The sequence below is a fragment of the Aedes albopictus genome, chromosome 3 (assembly GCF_035046485.1).
Source record: "Aedes albopictus strain Foshan chromosome 3, AalbF5, whole genome shotgun sequence".
NCBI classification, from domain to species: Eukaryota; Metazoa; Arthropoda; class Insecta; order Diptera; family Culicidae; genus Aedes; species Aedes albopictus.
The window spans coordinates 61,020,447-61,043,375 of NC_085138.1; the positions used below are offsets into that span (position 1 = coordinate 61,020,447).

The following is a 22,929-nucleotide window of genomic DNA, read 5'->3' on the forward strand; positions in this document are numbered from 1 at the left end:
TGACACCGTGCAACGGAGTTCCAAGGGAAATGCTAATGAGAGACGCTGGGATTCTGAGGGAACTTTTAATGGGTGTGTGAAGAATTAGCCTAAGCTAAAATTCACAAATAAAAAGAAATTAAAAAAAACTTAATGGTATTACAGCGAGAACTATGGTTGGATACTAATTATAAATTCTGCAATATTGGAGTTCGGACTACGGTGGGAGGAATTCGGCTGGGACTCTGACGGTTACCTTGTGGAGTTTTAGATGAAATACGAGGTAGGCCAAGCTTCAGGGGAATATAATGAAGAACCACGAAAGATTCTTTGTGATGAATCTTTTGGCATTCCGTACGAAGGTTTTTCTTTGGGGTTTCACAGAAAGTCCTCTTGAATTTCTTCCAGATGTTCCACCGAAAAATCCACCTGAAGTTCGCAGTGTAGTGTCCACCTAATGGATGTGTGCATAGGATATCTACCTATGTACATGAAATACTATCCATTACAGTACCTAAATGTCTAGGTATAATTCATTATGTCTACCCAAGGTAGTATAAATACGGGTGGACATTGAACCACACTGCGGAAACTGCATAAGCCTTGGACTGTCAACATCTTTAATATTCTTCTTTTGAAGGATATAAAAGTGGCGACGAGGATCAAGGAATGTGTAATTTCTTTTGAGTTATTCCAAAATTATTTCCTTTTGGTTTTCAGGTTGTTGTAATAACAAATTGTTATTTTTGTGGAGAACGGAATTGTTCTTTTATGATAGAATTGCCATTATGTTGTGAACAGAATGTTCTTTTTGGTGGGTGTTGCATTGACGAAATTGTCTTTTTGTTTTGGTAATAACGAAACGTTATTTTTTGTGGTGAACGAAATTGTTCTTTTGTGGCTGAATTGTCATATGTTATGTTTTGGTGAATGGATTTGTGTTATTTGTACATTTTTGGTAAAGTCGCCGATCGTCTTTTTGTTTCTGTAGTTTTGTTCGATATGTTCTTTGAAAGTCTCGTCAGTTTATTTGTGCTATCATAATTTTGACGATGAATGTTATTTTTTGAAGTTTTCTAAAGGGGAAAGGACTGTAGTGTCCACCTAATGGATGTGTGCATAGGATATCTACCTATGTACATGAAATACTATCCATTACAGTACCTAAATGTCTAGGTATAATTCATTATGTCTACCCAAGGTAGTATAAATACGGGTGGACATTGAACCACACTGCGGAAACTGCATAAGCCTTGGACTGTCAACATCTTTAATATTCTTCTTTTGAAGGATATAAAACGCAGGGGATTCTTATAAAATGTCTCTGAGATTTTCATTAGAAGTTCTACAAAAAATCCCTCCGTGAGTTTCTTCTAATTCAGGATTTATTTATTTTGTTTTTATTTTTTTTATTTTGGGATCTTCTAGTTAGGGTTTTCTCCAGAGGTGTTTTCTAAGATTCTACCAGGAGTTTTTTCGAACTATTCTGCAATAATTTCATCCGGGATTTCTTAAGTATTTTTTATCCGGGGTTCACTCAGATATTTATTCGGAGATTGCCGCAGGAATTCCTTCCGGGATCATTTCAGGAATTCCTTCTAGGATTTCTATAGGAATTCATTATTCTTAGATTCGTCCTGGAGTTCTTTCAGTGATTCTTCCAGGATTTCTTTCTAAGATACAACTTTTTGAGATTCATCTAGGTTTTCTCTGGACGTTTCTCATGTGAATCCTCAAAGAATTCCTTTTGTCATTCCTCTAGCTTCTCCCGGGATTCCTCCAGGAACTCCTTCTAGGTTTCCTCTAGGAGTAAATTTATGGGTTCCTCTCATAGTTTCTTCTGGTATTTTTCCAGGATTTTCTTCTAAGATTGCACCAGGAGTGGCATCAGGGACCTCTCCAGAAATTTTACCCGGGGTATCTTCCAGGAATTTTCAAAAGTTCTTTTCGGAATTTCTTCAGAACTTCCAGACTCCTGGAAAATAAGTCAAGGTTCTTCCAGGAGTTCCTTCTAAGATTTGTCCAATAATTTATCCAGGATATCCTTCCGGGATTCCTCCAAAAAATTCTACTGGGATTCCTTGCAGATTACATAATTTGGAATTCATTCTGGAAGTTTCTTAAATTTTGCTCATGGAAATACTCCAGAAGTTTTTTTTTATTCTTTATGGAAGTACTCCAAGACTTGCTCTTGAGTTCCTTATAAAATTCCTCCAACAGCTTCTTAAGGAATATCTCCAGCAGTTTTGCAGGGAATATCTACACGAGCGATTTCAGAGATTCTTTCAATAGTTTCTTCCCAGATAAAAATCTGAAGACATTCCAAAAGGTTCTGGAGAAATCATAAAAAAAAAACTCGTGAAAGAATCCCTGAAAGAACTTCTAGAATAATTTCATATGAATCTTCTGGAGGAATTTGGAAGGAATTTCTAGAGAATTCCATGAAGGAACCTCTGAAGGAATCCCGTATGGAGTTACAGGAGTAATCCTGGAGAGAACTCCTGGAAGTTCTGAACAAATCCTAAACAAATTGCTGGAATAATATCTGAGGGAACTCCCTTAGGTATCCCAGAAAGAACTCCTGGAGCAATCCTGAATTAATTTCGAGAGAGATCTAGGATGGAATTTCCGGAGGAATCCCAAGCAGAAATTCTGAGGAAATCCCAGAGCAATTGTCGTAGGGATCTCGGAACGAATTATTGGAATTCAGAAAGATTTCATAATAAAATGGTAAATGACTAATTTTTTACCAGGAATAGTGTATTACGTAAAGCTAATACTATACAAATTTCATCAAAATCGGTTGAATATTGGTGGAGATATCGTTGAAACAAGAATTTTGCCATTTGAGAAGTTTCTTCACCGTTATAGCTCTAGATTCAAAAATACTGAACCGATTTCAATCAAAACTGTTCTGTATGTAAAGTGTACATGTAGAAATATTGTGTAAAAATTTCATTCAATTTGATCTAGCCGTAATAAAGTTATAGCCGTATATGTGGCACAAAGTCACAATAATCAAAAATGTTTTTTTTGTATCGTGACATTCACACAGTTATAACTTGAAAAGTTTTCAAGCAATTTGGCTAAGAACAGTTTTTATAATGGTTTTACAGTTTCAAATGCTAATAAAAATCGGAACAGTCATGACAGTTGTACAAACAAAATAGTACACACGGAATAAAATGGTTAAAATGTACCTAAAATATGCCTTGAAGCGATTTGAGTTTTGAATACTAGAAAAACGTATTGAACCGATTTTAAGATTTTTTTACCAGTTTATTGATACTCTGTTAAGAACTTCGAGTCAAATTTTCAGACGTCTTGACGAGTTACATCAAAATTATAGCCTTATTTTATGATATTAACAATATCTGCGCCAATACCAAACTGAATTTGTTGTCATTGTTATGGTATTAGCTACACATTATATATTATTCCTGATCAAAAAAATATTTGATTTTGTGAACGCAATCATAAGCTATACATTATTTTCTGTGTCCAAATTTCATCGAATACAGTCTTTACTTCTCAAGGTTCTAGTGCACCATAGAACATTTTATTCAACAAACGAAATGAAATGATTATGATGCAACAGTTTTTGGAATCATTGTCTTCTCATCAGCTAAACTCAAATGCTATTTACTTTTTTCAATAGTCGAACTATTTATAAACAATTCAGTTTCGGGGTGTCTTTATAAATTTTTAAACTACGTAACGGCAAATTATTCAACCTCAAGAAATTTAATCTCGTGTTCAGATGCAGCCATGCTGAGGGACGACGGAGCACACATTATAGAGCGACACGGCTAAATACTAATGCACACTGTGAACGCGCAGGCGCGAAAGAAGAAACACAGAAAGAGAAATGCCCCTTTTACTCACGGAATAATACATCGACATATTATTCCGTACGGAAAATCAACAACATGACTGACAGCATCGCATGACAGTGCCATCTGTTGGCAAATCTTTCTGGCTGTGAATTACTTATCAACTGCGAACGCCTAAGTAATTTTGATTGCAAAAGTTTTACGTGAGCATTACTTGTCCTATCCTTTTACACAGTACTTATCAGGTGGAAACCAGCCATATAGGTGAATGGTGTCAAGATATGTTTGCATCGAACATTCTTCTAGAAGCTAGGCCACCAAACCCACGAAAAATCTTTTGCTTTCCCTATGAAAATTGGCAACTTCCGGTTTTCGTGCTAACAATTAAGGTTTTCTGGTGATTTTATTGCCAGCCAAGTGTTTCCAACGAGATTGAGACACACATGGAGACTAGTATGGGACAAATATCAAATTCTCGCTCCAGGATTTACTATGGGAAAAGTTACTCTTTCAATCAAAAAATCCCAGAGGTCGCCCTTTGTCTCCTTAATTCAAATCGATCAATGTTTCATGTAGAAAAATCATTTGTGAAACTTTCCTTCGAAGACCGCAAAACGATTGGATACTTGTGGAAAAAGTTATTGATTTATTACCGATTAGTGATCCAACGAACGGCTTTTTGTTTTGTTTTATTAAAAAAGACACTACACCGTCTTCAGCCAGAGGGCTGTACAGACTGAACATTACATACACGAGACAACGGACAACACACATAACACCCAGTGGCCCAATGGAGAATTTTCCGTTCGACGAAAAGTTTTCCCCGACTGGAGCGGGAATCGAACCCGCACTCCGAGGCTTACGAAACGCCTAGACGACTGACGCCGCTAACCGCACGGCCACGAAGCCCACTGTAGCTGCTGCCTTGGCTGCTGTTGTTTCTGGGGGTGGTGATACCACCCGCCACCCCATGCAACAACGGCAGCAGCAGTGCTGCTGATAAAACTAAACAAAAAGCAGTTCTTTGGATCACTAATCGGTAATAAATCAATAACTTTTTCCAAAAGCATCCAATCGTTTTGCGGTCTTCGAAGGAAAGTTTCACAAATGATTTTTCTACAAGAAACGTTGATCGATTTGAATTAAGGAGACAAAGGGCAACCTTTGGGATTTTTTAATTGAAAATGTAACTTTTCCCATAGTAAATCCTATGAAAACTTTGATCCGCTTGCGCTAAATTATAGTTTCACCGATTGCGCTGAAATTTTGTAAAGGTCATATGGGACCTAAATGGGATCTAAAAAGTCGACTGGAGCGAGGATTTATTTTTTCCATACAAGCGTGTCCCATACTAATGGAGACGCATGGTTGTTGTTGTCTACGCTTTCCATGTTAGGGGTCATTCAAATATTACGATCATCGTTTTGCGGGGAGGGGGGCAACAATCCATTTATTGAGTATACGAAAAAAGCGGGACAGGGGGGGGGGAGGAGTCGGAAATTAATGTATGGTATGTGGGGGCAAGATGGGTCAGGGGGCAAGATGGGTCAGTACCGTTTTCAACCGTACTATTTATTTTTTGAATCTTTCTATAATATTCCCAGATGAACGACGTGGATACACAAAAAAGTGATATATTGTTTTTAAAATTCTTTACGTTCCTTACGCAGAAAAAAAAATAAAATATGTTTTCGTTATACTCCTTATGCTATACATTCCATATAACTACGTGAAATGTGTAGACGGGGCAAGATGGGTCACCCTAATTTTTCGGTATGTTTGCATAGTTTTTAAAAATGTTTTATTTTTCATAGAAAGGCTATTATGTGACCTACATTATCGAAGCGACTAGAGCGCTGAAAATTTGTGAACATATTTTTAATATTTTTCTACAAAAAATATAAGTTTTCAAAGTTTTTTATGGCTACCTGAATAAAAATATTCTATTTCTGAGAATAATCTACCGATATGTTTCAACACTTCTTTCATGTAATCTGTACGTATGTGAAGCTTAGATGTATAGAGAAAAAATAGAAGATCTAGTATTTTTTGTTGGAGAAAAATCGAATTTCTGATAGCTGACCCATCTTGCCCCCGTAGAAATGAGGTGGGGCAAGATGGGTCATGTTTTGACAATTGTTTGTCAAGAAGCAGGTTTCAAACTGTATGACCTTTCTATACCCTTATATCATAGCTGACTAGTGTATCTGGAAGTCGTGATAGAAAACAGAGAAATGCTATTTATATTCAGAATGTTATAGTGATCCATTTCTTAGATGACCCGTCCTGCCCCCACTTACCATACGTTATTTTTGAATGTTTTCATGAAGTGGCATCTTAGCCCATCGCAGATGGTTTTTTTAATAGAGTTAATAAACTATAGAGGACGAATGTCGCTGGCGTCGCCACCGCAACATCTCTTGCTGGAGAAGATAGGGAGGGATATAAGTGTCAAAGCGAAAAAGTATGCAGTTTGACGATAGATACCCGACATGTTTCGGAACGAGAACAAAGGGAACAGCAGCGACATTCGTCCTCTATAGTATATTAACTCTATTGTTTTTTTGCACCAATTCCGTTTTACGAATCAGTTTTTAAAATCACTAAAAATCGATGAAAATGCAATAGTTTATTGAATAGTTTTGCTGAAGTATGCACAGTCCAAATCCCACATGGGAGGAAATCGCAAGATTTCCGAAGGAATTGGACACGGATTTATTAACGATGGAATCATCAGTCATGTTCAACGACGCAGGTTGAACTTGCTCGAAGTTGCTGCATCTTGCTCTTACCCATTAGTCAACAAACGGGTAAGAGTAGGATGCAGCGACTTCGAGCAAGTTCAACCTACGTCGTTGAACAGGACTATCGTATAAAACGGCGCAGGATCGATCGCTGTACATTAAATTTGTGTCCAGTGATGCCATGAAGGAATCCCTGCAGAAAAACATGGAACAAAGAAAGTTTGTTTATACCAGTGGGAAACTAGTAAACGTCCGCATGTTGATCGCTGGTGCAAATATGCAGTATGTTCGAGTTTTCGACCTGCCACCAGAACTGGAGGATGACCAGCTCTCACTGGTGCTTGGAGAATATGGGAAGATCGACCGTGTGATCCGTGAGAAATTCCCAGCGGACCTAGGCCTCGATCATTTGCACAATGGTATACGCGGAGGTCAAAAGAAGTATTCCGCCGGTAATTGACGTTGCTAGCCTGAGAGGTAGAGTGTTCTATGACGGATTCAAGGACACATGTTTTTGTTGCTATGCGGAAGGCCACCGAAAGGATTCTTGTCCTCAGCGTCAAGCAAAGAGGAGCAAGAAGAAGGTACAACAGGAACAACCCGGAGAACGTTCTTATGCAAATATTGCGGCAGGAAAACCCATTGCACCCGCTATGCAGATACCTTCAGACCTAATTGAGGATGACATTATTGAAGTTATTGAAGAGGAAATCGATGATCAGGATACGAACGAAATAGAGCCGGAACATGAACAACCAGGACCAAAACAAGATGGTAGTGAAGGAAGCACGACTTGGACGCTTACGGCAGAAAAAGTTGAACGGGCGGTTCAAGTAATCAAGGACATCAAATTCTCGTCCGAGGAAAAAGTGCGATTTTTTTATTAGATAATCAATTGAATTTCTAGAATACTTATCAAACTATTCATATGGGAATCGGCTTCGTAAAGTTTTTGATTAAACGAATGAGCCTCAAATAAACTTATGGAAATTAAGCAACAACTATCTCGTCAGAAATTTCTACTGTAATAGATGGAGGAATCCTTTGAGGGAGTCTCAGAGGAATTCTCATTTGGTCTGAACTTCGTTGCATATCTCGCCAAACTCATAACTATTTACACAGGTCAATTCAGAACTATGCACTCCAGCACCCGGTGGCGCACGTGGTCCTATATTTTTTTTTGAAAAACGTATCTTCACGTAAGATTCATTCAAGTCAGATAAATTTCGTGCAACTGGCACGATGGCCCTCTGGTGAGGCAGGAGTGTTGGCGTAGGCCCAATAAGCCGCCCGTAAAAATCCCCATTGCGAATAACATAGGAGAAAATACGACTCAATACAATCGGCAAAGACCCACGCGACGGAATAACGACTACGATGGGAAACTTGGAACATGGATTGCAAGTCACTTGGTTTCGCAGGATGTGACAGGATAATCTACGACAAACTACATCCCCGCAATTTCGACATCGTGGCGTTGCAGGAACTTTGTTGGACTGGACAGAAAGTGTGGAAAAGCGGGTATCGAGCGGCTACCTTCTACCAAAGCTGTGGCACCACCAATGAACTGGGAACAGGATTTATAGTGTTGGGCAAGATGCGACAACGTGTGATCGGGTGGCAGCCGTTCAACGCAAGGATGTGCATGTTGCGAGTTAAGGGCCATTTCTTCAACTACAGTATCATCAACGTCCACTGTCCAGAAGGGAGACCTGATGACGAGAAAGAAGCGTTCTACGCGCAGCTAGAGCAAACATACGATGACCGCGTGACGTGAAAATCGTTGTCTGCAACATGAACGCGCAGGTAGGAAGGGAGGAAATGTACAGACCGGTAATCGGGCGAAACAGCCTGAACGCCGTATCGTATGATAACGGCCCGCGATGTGAAACTTTGCAGCCTCCCGTGGTATGGTATTCCGAAGCACATTCTTCCCCCGCAAAGATATCCACAAAGCCACCTGGAGATCACCCGACCATCAAACAGAAAACCAAATCGACCACGTTCTAATCGACAGTAAATTCTTCAAGGATATAACCAATGTCCGCACATACCGCAGTGCAGTCGCTGTATGCAAGCGCTCAAAACTTTCGACGATTATTATTGCTTATCCAGAGAAATCTTCCAACCTGGCGGAGTGAAGAAGACAAAGAAGACCTATTCCGCAAACGTCATACTGCTACACACTTTAAAAAGTATACACACAACCCATCAACAAAAATAAATTGTTGAAAATTTTAATTGTGTTTAATGGCGTTCATCTGCATACAAAAGTGTTGAAACTACACCTAAAATAGTTTAAAAATAAGTTACATATTGTGGCACCAATTGTGATTACATAAATCATAAATGTAACAATTTGCATTATTTTTCAATTTTATGGCAACCAAGTGAGTGAGTGCTTTTTAGCGTGAACCGAGCACTTTTGACGTTTGCGGAACGACTGCGGCGGTCGAAACCACCGCAACCCCGTTGGATTTTTTCTATTTTACCGCAATACCACGCGTCGAAGTCGAACGCCGCGGCTTAACATCGAGCAGCTGTGTAACGTAGAAGTGGCTCAAGACTATACGCGCAGCAGCTAGCAGTGGCCCTACCAACGGAAGAGCAGCTTGGCGCAGCTGGAGGGACACCCGATCGGCCGTAGGTAGTTAATATCTACAGGCTACAGCACTAAGCTTCGCGACTCCGAATCACAGAAACGACTCGTACGACGGCGAATGTGAACTAGAGATGGGAAAATTGATTCAATTTTGAGAGTGAGTCGCCTCCGATTCACCCTCAAAAAAGAGTCGACTCTTTTGATCGATTCAGCAACTCATTTTCCAGAATTTGATGAAAAATGTCGTTCTTCGGTAGTTGCCGACTCATTTGTAAGATTCCCAGTTTTCGACTAAATCCGCTTGCTAGGTACGGCCTTCGACTCGACCGTCTTAGCATAGTGGTAATCACGTTCAAATGTATGCGTGTCTCTTTTGTAGGTGTAGTTGTGAAACTTGAGGGAAAATATATGCACTCTTACCCCGGTTGTTAGTTTTATCATAATTTAGCCGTTTTACCCAAATCAATTGGGTAATATTTTCATATGCAATCTGAATAGCCTTTGAATTGGCGTGCATTTTTGTGTATGGAAAAATTCAAGCTAGTGTACGTGTGTTGAAATGTCACTTATCTCTATGGCGTAGTTAAAAGCAAAGTACACATACTTTCGTTCCTTCCACTAAAGAATATCGAATCGCTGGTGTGAGCCGGCCACACAAAATATGAACGATTGGCAAAGCATGCTGTTGCCGAAGGGAAGGGCGACTGGTCGGATGCTGAAATTCTTTCAGCAAATCAAATTTCGTGGCTTGGTGGATTAGCTAAAGCTAGAACAGACGGATTTATTAATTCACTTCTAAATAAATTCATAGAGCTTAAATTACAATATTTCAGTGCAACCAATATATAGACGCCCTGTCATCCGATTCAGCAAACGTCAGCTGGCATCGGCTTAGCCGGATCTTTCTTGAGTTAGCTGCAATCTGAAGTGATGTAAGGCACTTAATTAGTACACTTTTAGCAAACTATATGGTAACACACTAACTAATTGATTATTCTTTAATAAGAGGAAATTTAATATTCTAATTTCTTCACGACTTCTAGTTATAAGTCTTCGAGCGGATTACTTTACACCGTTCACTATCAGTCTTTCTTTCTTCTCTTCTTATTCTTATATTATACTTTGGAAGAAACTTTGTTCCCATTTAGCGAATTGTATACGACAAAATACGGATGCGAAATGTTATCGCAACATTCTCCCCCCCGTAACGCAACTATTTCAATGTGAGTTACAAAAAAAACTAGTGATCATTTCGCATCTCTCTTACCACCGTTTAAACTTTCATAATAGGACCACCCTAAAGAGCATTTGAAAGCAATTACATCATTATTTTTTACAACATGAACTTCAGATGGTACTACTAATTGCGCGTCAGATAGTCCTATTAGTAAGCGTGGTTTGGCACGTTCATACTTGAAGTGTGGCAAACTTGGAAGAAGTTCGTTATCATACAACGTTGAATTAAATTCCTGAATCGGTAGATCGAGATGATGTACTGTACAAACATTCTTCAATGGAAACCGATTCCTAGTGCCTATCTCAGATATTTCTAAATCTGATATCTTTGTAGGACTAGTGCTTATTTGACCATCTATCCATTTCAGACTCAATGTATCAGGTTCTCCATCCACTTCCAGTTCTTCTGCAAGCTCGGCTTCTAACAATGTCCTCGATGACCCTTCGTCGATGAAGGCAAACGTGTCAATCCTCTTAGACCTTCCATATAAAGACACTGGGATGTACTTTAATAAGGTACGATTGTTGTCATCAGCATCAATAGAACACCCACTTGTCTGTACAGCATCGTTTAGTGAATGGAGCAACGGATGATGTTTCATGCGGCATCCGTGTACATCGCAATTTTTCACTGTCTTGCACGGCCACGGCAAGTGTCGATTTAAGCAGCATGGACAGATCTTTAGTTGGTGAACAAGCTCCCAACGTTTGTTCACAGGCATAGAAGTGATTGTAGAACAACTTGGAACCCGGTGGTTGCTCTCCCCGCACACATAACATCGGTTTCGTTTCCCACGACGACTGGTATTGGGCGATGATTGACTGGATTCTCTGTCGTCATCAGTGTCGTCACTGTGCTCGTCCCGATTATTATTCTGATCTAGCATTATATTAGACGTAACCATACTCGCTGCTCTCACCAACTCAGACATGAATTTACTGAATGTTGCAATAGTAACGTTGCCTTCAGTTTGTTTGTGAGTAGCCCATTGCAGTTTTAGATGTGTTGGGAGTTTGTTTATCATCTCCTGTAGGAGACATGGATTATTCAAGTGTGATATCAACCCAGCAGCGATCATCACGCTTAAACATTTCTGCACACCGCATGTGTAACCCTTACACACTTTGAGGCAACGCATGCAAAATGGCCTGAATGTGTGAAAATTATGTGTAAGTCATACTCACAACGTGAGTTGATGACCAGTTACACATTTTTGTGCAGGCTGCTCGGTGCCAAACGCTTGAGCGTTTGTCAACATTTCAACGAAAAAAAAAATAAAAAAAAAATAGATTGCGGTGTTTGCGAACTTGCGTTGTTTCCCAGCAGTGAGTATTAAACGATAAAATATTTGAAGTATATAATTATTTTATGATCTTTTCTTAAATTTAGATTGAAAAGCGATGAAGGAGCATCCAACCAAATGTTCCGTGGAGAGGAGGAGACAGTTGCTCGGGTGAGCGAACTTCGGATCGACAACCATTGCCGGAAGAAAGCATCCTGCTCAGAAACACCTCGAGTTGGACACTGGATTGGTTTTTTTTAACAAAATTTGCTTGGTATCCATGTAGGTTATACACATTTATAATTTAAAAAGTAGTAATAAACTCATGTGAAAATGATTGTTTTCTTTTTCAAACTAAAATCAGAAAAATAATAAAATTTGTTCGAATGTGTAACATTCACGCATTTTCCAAGCAAGGGAAGCGTTTTCGCAATGTGTGACATTCACACATTCTTCAAATCAGTCTGCAAACGCTTCAATGTGTGACAGCTACACAGACTGTTTTAATTCTCAGGCATCAACACAAAAATGTGTAAGGCCACTTTGCACAGATTTAGTGTGGTCTGGAAAATATGCACAAATGAGTGATCCTTACACATTTTTGAGTGGACCGATCTGAGCGTGATGTGATCCGACAAATTTTGTACGGCTAAACCGTATGCGATCAACGAATTGAGATCGTTATCTCTCGGCGCCGGCGTGTCGTGTAATTGGGAGATGAGAGAAGATATTAGCAACTCGGGTCTCACATACAGTAACTGTAAAGTCTCGATGACCTGAGTTACGCATTCTGGAAGTAGTAGTTTACTACCAACAGCTTGTCGAGCAGGACCACGAAGACATCTCTGTAGCCTCGGGTTGGCAGGTGTAGGTGAGCTCTCAATCTGAGCTTTCAGTATGTCCAAACGCTCCTGCAAGAGATCAAAGCGCCTATCTATAGCTTTTCTCTCCCGCAATAGCTCAGATTGTAGTTTTTGTAACTCTGTAGATGTTTGATCTTTATGTATTTTCGAACACTCGTGACATTTCCAATGCAGCAGAGCTGTGAAGTTGTTTATCTTGGCACACTCGTGATGATAGTGTTTCTCGCAAAGTGAGCAAGTTAAACTTCTCGCCAACAAAACTAGTGACTTGCATACTTCACACTGCACCTCCATTTGATCGAATATTATGAAATATTCTTTAGTGTTGCCGAAGGGAAGGGCGACTGGTCGGATGCTGAAATTCTTTCAGCAAATCAAATTTCGTGGCTTGGTGGATTAGCTAAAGCTAGAACAGACGGATTTATTAATTCACTTCTAAATAAATTCATAGAGCTTAAATTACAATATTTCAGTGCAACCAATATATAGACGCCCTGTCATCCGATTCAGCAAACGTCAGCTGGCATCGGCTTTGCCGGACCTTTCTTGAGTTAGCTGCAATCTGAAGTGATGTAAGGCACTTAATTAGTACACTTTTAGCAAACTATATGGTAACACACTAACTAATTGATTATTCTATAATAAGAGGAAATTTAATATTCTAATTTCTTCACGACTTCTAGTTATAAGTCTTCGAGCGGATTACTTTACACCGTTCACTATCAGTCTTTCTTTCTTCTCTTCTTATTCTTATATTATACTTTGGAAGAAACTTTGTTCCCATTTAGCGAACTGTATACGACAAAATACGGATGCGAAATGTTATCGCAACACATGCAATGTTCTGCGTCTAATCATCATCAAATTTTGCAGTCATGCCAACTCTTTTCGTCAAACTTGTTAGACTTGAAATGAATTTCAGTGAATCGTAACTCTTTTGAAAAGAATCATGATGATTCACTCACTCGGTTTCGCGAATCGATTCTTTGAGTCGATTCGCTAGTGATTTATCAATGTCTAATGTGAACAGGGGTGGTAGATCCTACTCTCTACGCCCACCCAAACATGCCCACCTGCGCGCCATCTGCTGTTGGTTCTAATTTGTAAACATCTTTTGTTTAGTTGTTTATAAACATCAACAATAGTAAAAACATTAGCGTTTTTCTCTTCCTTTCGGTGCTGATGCTCAGCTTTTTAGGTAATAATCATCGAAACGGGCTTTTCCCTGCTCCTAAATAAACAAAATAAACAAAATAAACAAATTTCTTGAGTTGTATTGTTAAATTATCCTCATATTAAAGCACCACAACCGCTCTAGGAGTTTTAAATTTTCAACCGATTTCCGCACTCCAAACAAAACTAAAACAAAAACAAGCGAGAGTAGAGGCAAATATTTCATAATGGCGAAAACAAAACACTGATTTTTTTCGGAATAAAATTTTTCAATATAATCTAAATAAAATGTGTGGGATTATGCTTGAATCACATGCTGACTTGCTTTTAGCATGATAAAACGGTGTTAAAATCAATTTTGCGAACGAAAATAGTTATTTATGTAATGAGTTGCAAAAAGTTGATTTTTTCAGCACGAGTCGTACATTTATCCAACGAGGCTTGCCGAGTTGGATAAATACGAAGAGTGCTGAAAAAATCGAGTTTTGCAACGAGTTCCATATAAAATTTTATGCAATGATTTTTTCATTATACAACTTATTTGAGTTGCATAATGTTCATAATGCAATTCAAATGAGTTGCATAATGAACAATCTGCAACTATTTTTCATTATTCAACTCATTTCAGTTGCATAATGAACCGGTAAGGAAAAGTTGGTCATTATGATACTGAAATGAGTAGTATAAAATAGAAATTATGATACTGAATTGCATAATAGATATTTTGTTTGGTTGGCCGTTACGTCCTTCTAATGGTACTAAAATTGAATAGAGGGTAGGCGCAATTTGTTCCCAGTTGACAGCCAGCTTACTCCCCTGAATGTGAACAGTTGATAAGCGAGAAGAACGCAGCATGGGAGAGAATGCTGCAACACCGTGAGAGCGAATGAGGCACGTTACAGACAGCCCAGTCAACCAGTGATCGTATAAAACGTTGCATAAGATGTTAAAGTGGAGGCGATATGCGTACATTTTACGTGCGCCTCAATGTATGCATGCACGTATATGGCCTCCACTTTATCATTTTATGCAACATCTTATACGATTACTGATTGTCTGGGAGGCGCGGAACAGGCAGAACTCAGTCTTAGGGCCTGTCCATAAACTACGTAGACTCTTAGGGGGGGGGTCGGGGGGGTCTGGCCAAAGTCTACGCTCCATACAAATTTCGGAAATTTTGTATGAACAAAAGTCTACGAGGGGGGAGGGGGGGTCTGAGATGGCCGAAAAAAAGTCTACGTAGTTTATGGACAGCGCCTTACGGATGAAGAAGCACCAGCAGGAAGAACAAGATCGCAAAGTGATGGAAGAGCTGTACCGCGCTAAGGACACACGAAAGTTCTACGAAAAGCTGAACCGCTCGCGCAGAGGCTTTGTGCCACAAGCCGACATGTGCCGAGATAATCACGGGAATATTCTCACGAGCGAGCGTAAGGTGGTCGAGAGGTGGCAGCAGCATTACAATGAGCACCTCAATGGTGACGTTGCAAGTACCGAAGGTGGCGTAGCAACAGATCTAGAAGTACATGCGCAGGACGAAAGACTTCCGGCCCCTGACCTCCAAGAGATTGAGGAGGAGGTTAGCCGGTTGAAAAACAACAAAGCCACTGCAGCAGATCAACTACCAAGCGAGTTTCTAAAATACGGTGGAGAAGCACTGGTGAGATTTGGGAGGAGGAAGTATTACCGGAAGAATGGATGGAAGGTATCGTGTGTTCCATCTACAAAAAGGGCGACAAGTTGGATTGCGGGAACTACCGCGCGATCACACTACTGAGCACTGCCTACAAGATACTCTTTCAAATTTTATGCCGCCATTTATCACCGATTGTAAGAGAGTTCGTGGGGCAATATCAGCCTGGATTCATGGGTGAACGCGCTACAACGGACCAGATGTTCGCCATCCGCCAGGTGTTGCAGAGCGCCGCGAATACAACGTGCCCGCACATCACTTGTTCATCGATTTCAAATCGGCGTATGATACAATCGATCGAGAACAGCTATGGCAGATTATGCACGAATACGGATTCCCGGATAAACTGATACGATTGATCAAGGCGACGATGGATCGAGTGATGTGCACGTAGTTCGAGTATCAGGGACACTCTCGAGTCTCTTCGAATCTCGCAGAGGGCTACGGCAAGGCTGCTTGAAGCCACTTCAGAAATTTCTCATGCAACTTTTATATGAATTTCTTATGAATCGCTCCAAAAATGCTGAATCTTCTTTTGAACTTTATTCTGGAGTTGATCCAGAAGATTCTCAAGCAATTTCTTTAACAGCTTATCTTGAAATTGCTTATTCAGAAAATGTTCTGGAGTTTCTTTTAGTATTTCTAGAATTCCCTTGGAACGCCTCCAAGAACTTTTCTTGGATTTACCTTTGGAATTGCTCTGAATTTACTTCACGAATTTTTCATGAATCTTTTCCAAGTATTTCTTCTAGAATATCTTCCGGATTTTTCCTGAAGCTTCTCTAGAAATTTTCCTGGAATTTCTCGAAGATTTTAGTAAAGTATTTCCATAAGTCTCTTCTGAAGTTGCAGCTAAAGATTTTTAAAAATATCTTGAAGTTTTCTATGAACTTCAACATAAACCAGAATGTTTCATAAATATTTCCCAAAGTGCCTCCAGGAATGCTCCTATGCTGCTATCGAAATTTATCCTAAAGATGCTCCGGATTTTTTCTGCTTGAGATTCTTTACAATTATTTCTGACAGTTTCTTAAAAATTATTTTTTAAAGTTGATTCAAGATTAATGTTCAGATTTTCCTCAGGCGTTGCTGCAATAGGACACAATCGGCGAAGTACTAGAATTGAAGTAATGAGCTGAATTTTTGTATGGTGAGAAGGTCAATTCTCCGTTTCTGCAATAAAATGGTACAAAAAGTGTGGGTATTATGATTCCTTGCCTAATTTGATGCTGTTTGAGCAAAACTTTGGATAACTGTGTTGTTTATGTTGCAAGAAATGGAGTAAACAACAACACAGTTACCCAAAGTTTTGCTCAAACAGCATCAAATTAGGCAATAAATTATAATACCCACGTTTTTTGAACCATTTCATTGCAGAAACGGAGAATTGACCTTCTCACCATACAAAAATTCAGCTCATTACTTCAACTCTAGTACTTCACCGATTATGCCCCATTGATCCTGGAATCTTGTTTGTAGTTTTCAGAATATATTTTGTTGCTCCAGGAAATTCTTCTAAAGTTGATTGAGATATTTCAGCTACAGTGGCACCGTGGCACCAGAACTATTTTTTTCGTGACTGGTTTTGTGGCTTAGCTACACGACGCCGGAATATTTCGGCGTCGTGAGTTTGAATCTTACCGGAACGGATTGTTCTTTTTGTATTTTCAACATTTTATTTGTGTTTAACACTGTGAAAATTGATCAGCTAAACTTTTTTGTTCGATTTCTTAAGAAACTGAACGAGTTATTCCAAAAAATCGCTCAAAAATTTCTGTACATCGAAAAGTACTCCGCGGGCCGCATCTCAAGGCATGGAGGGCCGCATCACTGCTTTAGAGGGTGCAATTAGGAGAGCGGGGATAGGAACGATTTTCACGAGGTACGTTCAGCTGCTTGGTTTCGCTGATGATATTGATATTATTGCTCGTAAATTTGAGACGATGGCGAAAACGTACATTCGCAGAACTCTACGATCGAATAAAGTTCGCCGTAACACGAAGTTAACTACAGTAGACATTCGCTCGGTGCAAACGGTTTAACTGCAATGATTTTTAACTGCCAGTCCGTTAGAAGCAACAAATTTACAGTTATCGCACCGCTATCTGTCAAAAACAAAACGCCAACAGAGTTGCGATGTTCTTCGGATGCAGTACAGCTGCATTGCGATGTTTTTGAGTGCATTCTGGCTGCGTCCAATAGAAATTGACAACTGTTTGACGGCTGTCAGTCGTTGCAGTTAGCGAATTTCATTCGGTAACTGCAACGTAAACATGTTGCACTTATCGAACGTCTACTGTATCTACAAAACGCTGATTAGACTGGTAGTCATCTATGAGCACGAAACATGGACCTACGTGCAGAGGACCAACGCGCCTTTGGAGTTTTCGAACGGAAGGTGTTGCGTATCATCTACATACGGCGGAGTGCAGATGGATGACGGGACTTGGAGAAGGCGAATGAACCTCGAGCTGCATCAGCTGCTGAGAGAACCAACCATCGTCCACACCGCGAAAATCGGGAGGCTACGGCGGGAGGGTCACGTCATCAGAATGTCGGATGGCAACCCGACTAAAATGCTTCTCGAGAGTCATCCGACCGATACAAGAAGACGTGGTGCGCAGCGAGCTAGATGGGTCGATCAGATGGAGGACGATCTGTGGACCCTTCGCAGAGAACTGGAGACACAAAGCCATCGACCGAGTAGAATGGAGACGGCTATGTACAGCAGAGGCCACTCAGGCCTTAGCCTGACCGGTAAGGTAAGTAAATTTCGTGCAATATCTCACCAAAGTCGTACCAGAAGTAACTATGTACACTGGCGCCACGTGGTGATGAAATTCGGAACAGTGCAATCAATCATCTGGAAGTGATCGTAGTTCTAAACAGTTTTGCCGAAGATCGTATTTTTCTATCTTCGTGCTACCTATATGTCACCAAAGTTGCACCGGAAGTAATTATGTACGCTAGCATCAAGTGGTGATGAAATTTTTTTTTTTTTTTTCCTTCTAAACCATAGGGGGATAATCTGCTCAACAGACACCCTAACAGAAGGTTAGGGTAGTGTAGGTCTGACAGGCTGTCTTCTACAACAAAAGTAAAATCCAGGACTACTCTCTCCTCGTACCCACTAAACCATTCCTATGGTCGCCAAACCCTACGTCTCTCCGGAACCACCAAGAAGGTATTGCTTCAGAGAGGGGCTAGTGCACATCGCACCCACAAGGTTAGCTGCGTAGCCTGCAGCAACGAACATCGATGACTCGCTTTGGAGAGTCCATCACGGTAGCATGCTGGCGCTTAGCCAGTTTCCCGAGTGGTCCTCGCCACTCCCTTTGTCCTCGGAAGGCGGGCAGGGTCAACCCCGCCCGCGCCCTACTGCTGAGCGGACATCAAGAACTGATGCCCACGTGCAACCCGATCTGACCTGCCCGCAAGGAAGGGTATCACTACCCTTCAGGCCCTATCAGATGCACCCGTAGGTTGCAGACAGCAGGATCTCACCTACCCCGACCCTTGCCGGGGACCCCTTTCCAACCGCGGGCTCGGATCCAACCCAGTAGACCGACGCCACGACAGCACCGCTACCGGGACTTCCTCTCCGCGGCCACTTAATCGTTGTAAGGGTCGATCTCGACCGCAGGGCACCGGTATGACCTACGAAGCCGACTCCGAACCCCTGGACCACCTCTTGTACTGCATCTGGACTAGCCATTCTCCGAGTCCACGCGCCACCTCCTCTGTAGCTCCCAGACGATGTGGGTAATAGCCGTTGAAACGGCGTTCCAGCCAAACTCATCCCTACACATCCTCTGGACCAAGTTGTCCGGAGTTGTGTCTTCCCCGCATGTGGCAAGCATGCGGTCACGCATTGTGCGAAAACGCGGGCACACGAACAAAACGTGTTCCGCCGTTTCCTCTAAACCATTGCACACTGGGCATTCGGGAGAATCCGCATGCCCGAAACGGTGTAGATACTGTCGGAAGCAACCATGACCTGTAAGGACCTGTGTCAGGTGGAATGTGACTTCCCCATGGCGCCTATTAATCCAACTATCTACCCTCGGTATCAACCTATAGGTCCACCTTCCTTTGGTGGAACTGTCCCACGCGCGCTGCCATTTGACCATAGAGGCCATCCTGACAGTCCTGCGTATGCCTCTTGTGCCGCGCATTTTGAAGCACTCCATGTCCTCACTGATAAGAATGCTGATAGGCACCATACCAGTAATGACGCAGAGAGCGTCGTGTGACACGGTACGGTACGCGCTCGCAACCCTCAGGCACATAAGCCTGTAAGTACTTTCAAGCTTCCGTCGGTAGCATTTAGTACTTAGCGCGGTGCCCCACGCCGGGCCGCCATACCTAAGTATGGATGTAGCAACACTAGCCAGAAGCTTGCGCTTACTGGCGTACACCGCAGAGCTATTGGACATCATCCGGGACAGTGCCGCAATAGCTGTGGAGGCTCTTTTACAGGCATAATCGACGTGGCTACCGAAGGTAAGCTTATCGTCGATCATCACGCCCAAGTGTTTGACGGAGCGCTTTGATAGGATAGTACAGTCTCCTACACTGATCTCCGTCTGCTGCTCCGACTTCAGGTTGTTAACAACCGTCACCTCTGTCTTGTGGTGAGCCAGCTCCAGTTTCCTGGACCGCATCCACGCCTCCACAACCTTGATCGAGTGGTTGGTAGTCAACTTTACCTCCTCGATGGTGATGAAATTTGGAACTATGCAATCGATCATCTGGTGTTGCTGGAAGTGCTTGTAGTCCTGAGCAACTTTCCCGAGGATCGTATCTTCCTATCTATGAATATTGCGTAGCTTACCTTATCTTAGCAAACTACAGTAGAATCACTTGATACGAAACCTCGCGATGCAGGCAGGCGATTTGCTCCGCCAAAGCTGCACTCCTCAATACGCTAGCATCACTGCCCACCTCGTCGATGGTTGCTGTTATCGACACTTGCTAGGGGAAGGACACCCAAGGGAAAGTCACTAATCTTTGTTCACACCCACACCTTGACTTCATTTTCCTTACACGGCTAACTAATGGACCTGCATGTGTACAAAATTACATGAGAACGTGCACGTTTTTAGGATATTGTTGGATTACAAAGAAGCAAAACGATTGAAATTTGGTTTATTATCTCCTGAGTTATGGCTTTGCACCAAAAATTGTTTCACGTCACTTCCATTACATCATAGATTAAATAACATCGAGCAGATTAGTTTGGCGTTCCAATCAATAATACTATCCTTTCTTTTCTTCCTTGGCCCATACCCAACGAAGATCTGCACCGAGTTGTGGCCCTCGCCGGCATCCGAGAGCTGGTACTTTCTGTTCGCCAACCTGTTTCTGTGCTACCTGGGACCCCTCATTGTGATTTCGATTTGCTACGTTATCATCTGGAAAAACGTCGCCTACCGGAAGCTACCACGTGACCTGATCATCAGCCGGAAAAACGAAGTCTACAATCGCAGCAAGGTGAAGGTGAGTGAAATTTTGCGCCTCTTCTGGAATCGGAAAGATATTTTTATCGTTAATCAATTTTTCTTGGTTTTTTTTTCGTCTCGATAAAATAGGTCATCAAAATGGTTTTCGTTGTAATCATCACCTTTGCCATCTCGTGGCTTCCGTTGTACACCATTTTCTGTTTCGTCAAGTTCGCTGGCGATCTGATATACGACGAGTCAGGTAAGTTTGTGGTAGGAATGATACTGGAACTCTTATCGTTATTTTTATATATTTTGATATTTGGTAAACTATGGAATTTTCCATAAAATCGTAGTAAAACTACATTTTTCTTCTCAGTTCAAGCCATCATCTTTGGAATCCTGCCGGTAGCGCAGTGGCTGGGTGCGGCCAATTCCTGCATCAATCCCATCCTGTATGCATTCATGAATAGGAAATTCAGAGCCGGTTTTCGGCACCTGTTTCGAACGTGTTGCAACAACGAAGACGACGACTGGGATCAACCGACAACGGTGTTGCGTAGTGACGACACACGTGATCATGTGCTTCGGCGGATACGAACCGAGAGGCACTTTGTCCGCCATGGAACCAAAAATGGCCTTGGGCCACCGCATTTGGGTTCTCTCCGGTATAGTCATTCAACGAAGGTTTCGATCCAACCCAAACTGTAGTCGATTGAACATTCGCAGTCGTTTCGACATTTGCCATCTTCCGCTAGGGTTTCATTGCCAAGCTGTAGTAGTTCCGTAGTCATCGTAGAATGAGCGGAAGTAAATCATAAGAGAACAATATGCTTAGTACAAAGTTGAAAACTTAAAACGTAATGCACAAGCAAATGGATTGTTAGGTAGTGTTGTGGAAGGGGGCTTAACATTTCCCCATGGTTATTGGAAGCAATCGGTTCAAAACCGTTATCCAGAGGTATGATCAGATCAGAAACTTTTAATGAGCGGAAGAAATATTTACGATACCCGACGAACCCCAAAAATCTATTTTCGTACGTAATTTGTGATATTTAGCTCAAAATGCAGAATATTTATGAACGTTCTCGATTTTAAAATAAACCTAACTCCAAAGAATGTTGATGCTGTCTTTGAGTTTTGAAAGAACATCCTTGAAGTACTAGCTATTAAGCAGTAGGCTCCTAAAGTCCTATCTAGATTCTTGTTTTAAACCACAAAATATGGTCCAAGAGCACATATTTACTCATATTTTTGATTTTATCCATGACTTGCCTAATAGGTACAGTACAGTAGACATTCGCTCGGTGCAAACGGTTTAACTGCAATGCTTTTTAACTGCCAGTCCGTTAAAAGCAACAAATTTGCAGTTATCGCACCGCTATCTGTCAAAAACAAAACGCCAACAGAGTTGCGATGTTCTTCGGATGCAGTACAGCTGCATTGCGATGTTTTTGAGTGCATTCTAGCTGCGTCCAATAGAAATTGACAACTGTTTGACGGCTGTCAGTCGTTGCAGTTAGCGAATTTCATTCGGTAACTGAAACGTAAACATGTTGCACTTATCGAACGTCTACTGTAGTAATAATAAATAGCTGAACTAAAATTATGTACACATTACTGTACGAATGTTATTTCAATTAAAAATGTAGCCAATGTTAAACTTTTCGTATCGGTTTTAACAATGATTAGTTAGTTAGTTAGTTTTATTTTTTAACAAAAATTTAGGAAGAGGGAAAAGCCCCTTTGAGTGATTTCCTTTTACTCTTTATGAAATCGTTCTCAAAAAGGCATAAAAACTCTTCATCTTTTGGTATTAACAATGATAATTTAAAACACTTTTCAAGCATTCGATAAGATTTTTTTCGACTCGCAGTAATTTCTTTACAAAATAGTTTAACAAGATCTTTTTCTGATTCTTATTAAGTTCAAGAAAAAAATAGCACATGTATCTGTATAATGTGTTTTTCAAAAGTCGAATAAGCACTTTCGTTTCGACAGGATGAAAAACACGTGTTTTTTTTACAGAACAGCAGCTAAATTAATGAGTTGTTCAGTTGGTAACCATAAACAGACCATTAT

General features: G+C 41.0%; 1 protein-coding gene and 1 long non-coding RNA gene across 2 annotated transcripts in view; both read left to right on the plus strand.

The window, feature by feature from the left end:
* Positions 1–21,966, plus strand: part of LOC134291682 (neuropeptide SIFamide receptor-like) — a 144,463-nt gene extending 122,497 nt beyond the window's left edge. Inside the window, exons 6-8 of the mRNA XM_062859755.1 lie at positions 20,705–20,905; positions 20,998–21,109; positions 21,227–21,966. Of these exons, the coding sequence (XP_062715739.1) occupies positions 20,705–20,905; positions 20,998–21,109; positions 21,227–21,558 (645 nt within the window). The 3' untranslated portion in view covers positions 21,559–21,966. The remainder of the gene's footprint in view (positions 1–20,704; positions 20,906–20,997; positions 21,110–21,226) is intronic.
* LOC134291684 (uncharacterized) lies at positions 11,472–12,014 on the plus strand. Its single transcript, XR_009999226.1, has 2 exons — positions 11,472–11,720; positions 11,785–12,014. It is a non-coding gene; the product is annotated as an uncharacterized LOC134291684 (long non-coding RNA).
* Positions 21,967–22,929: the final 963 nt, after the last annotated feature.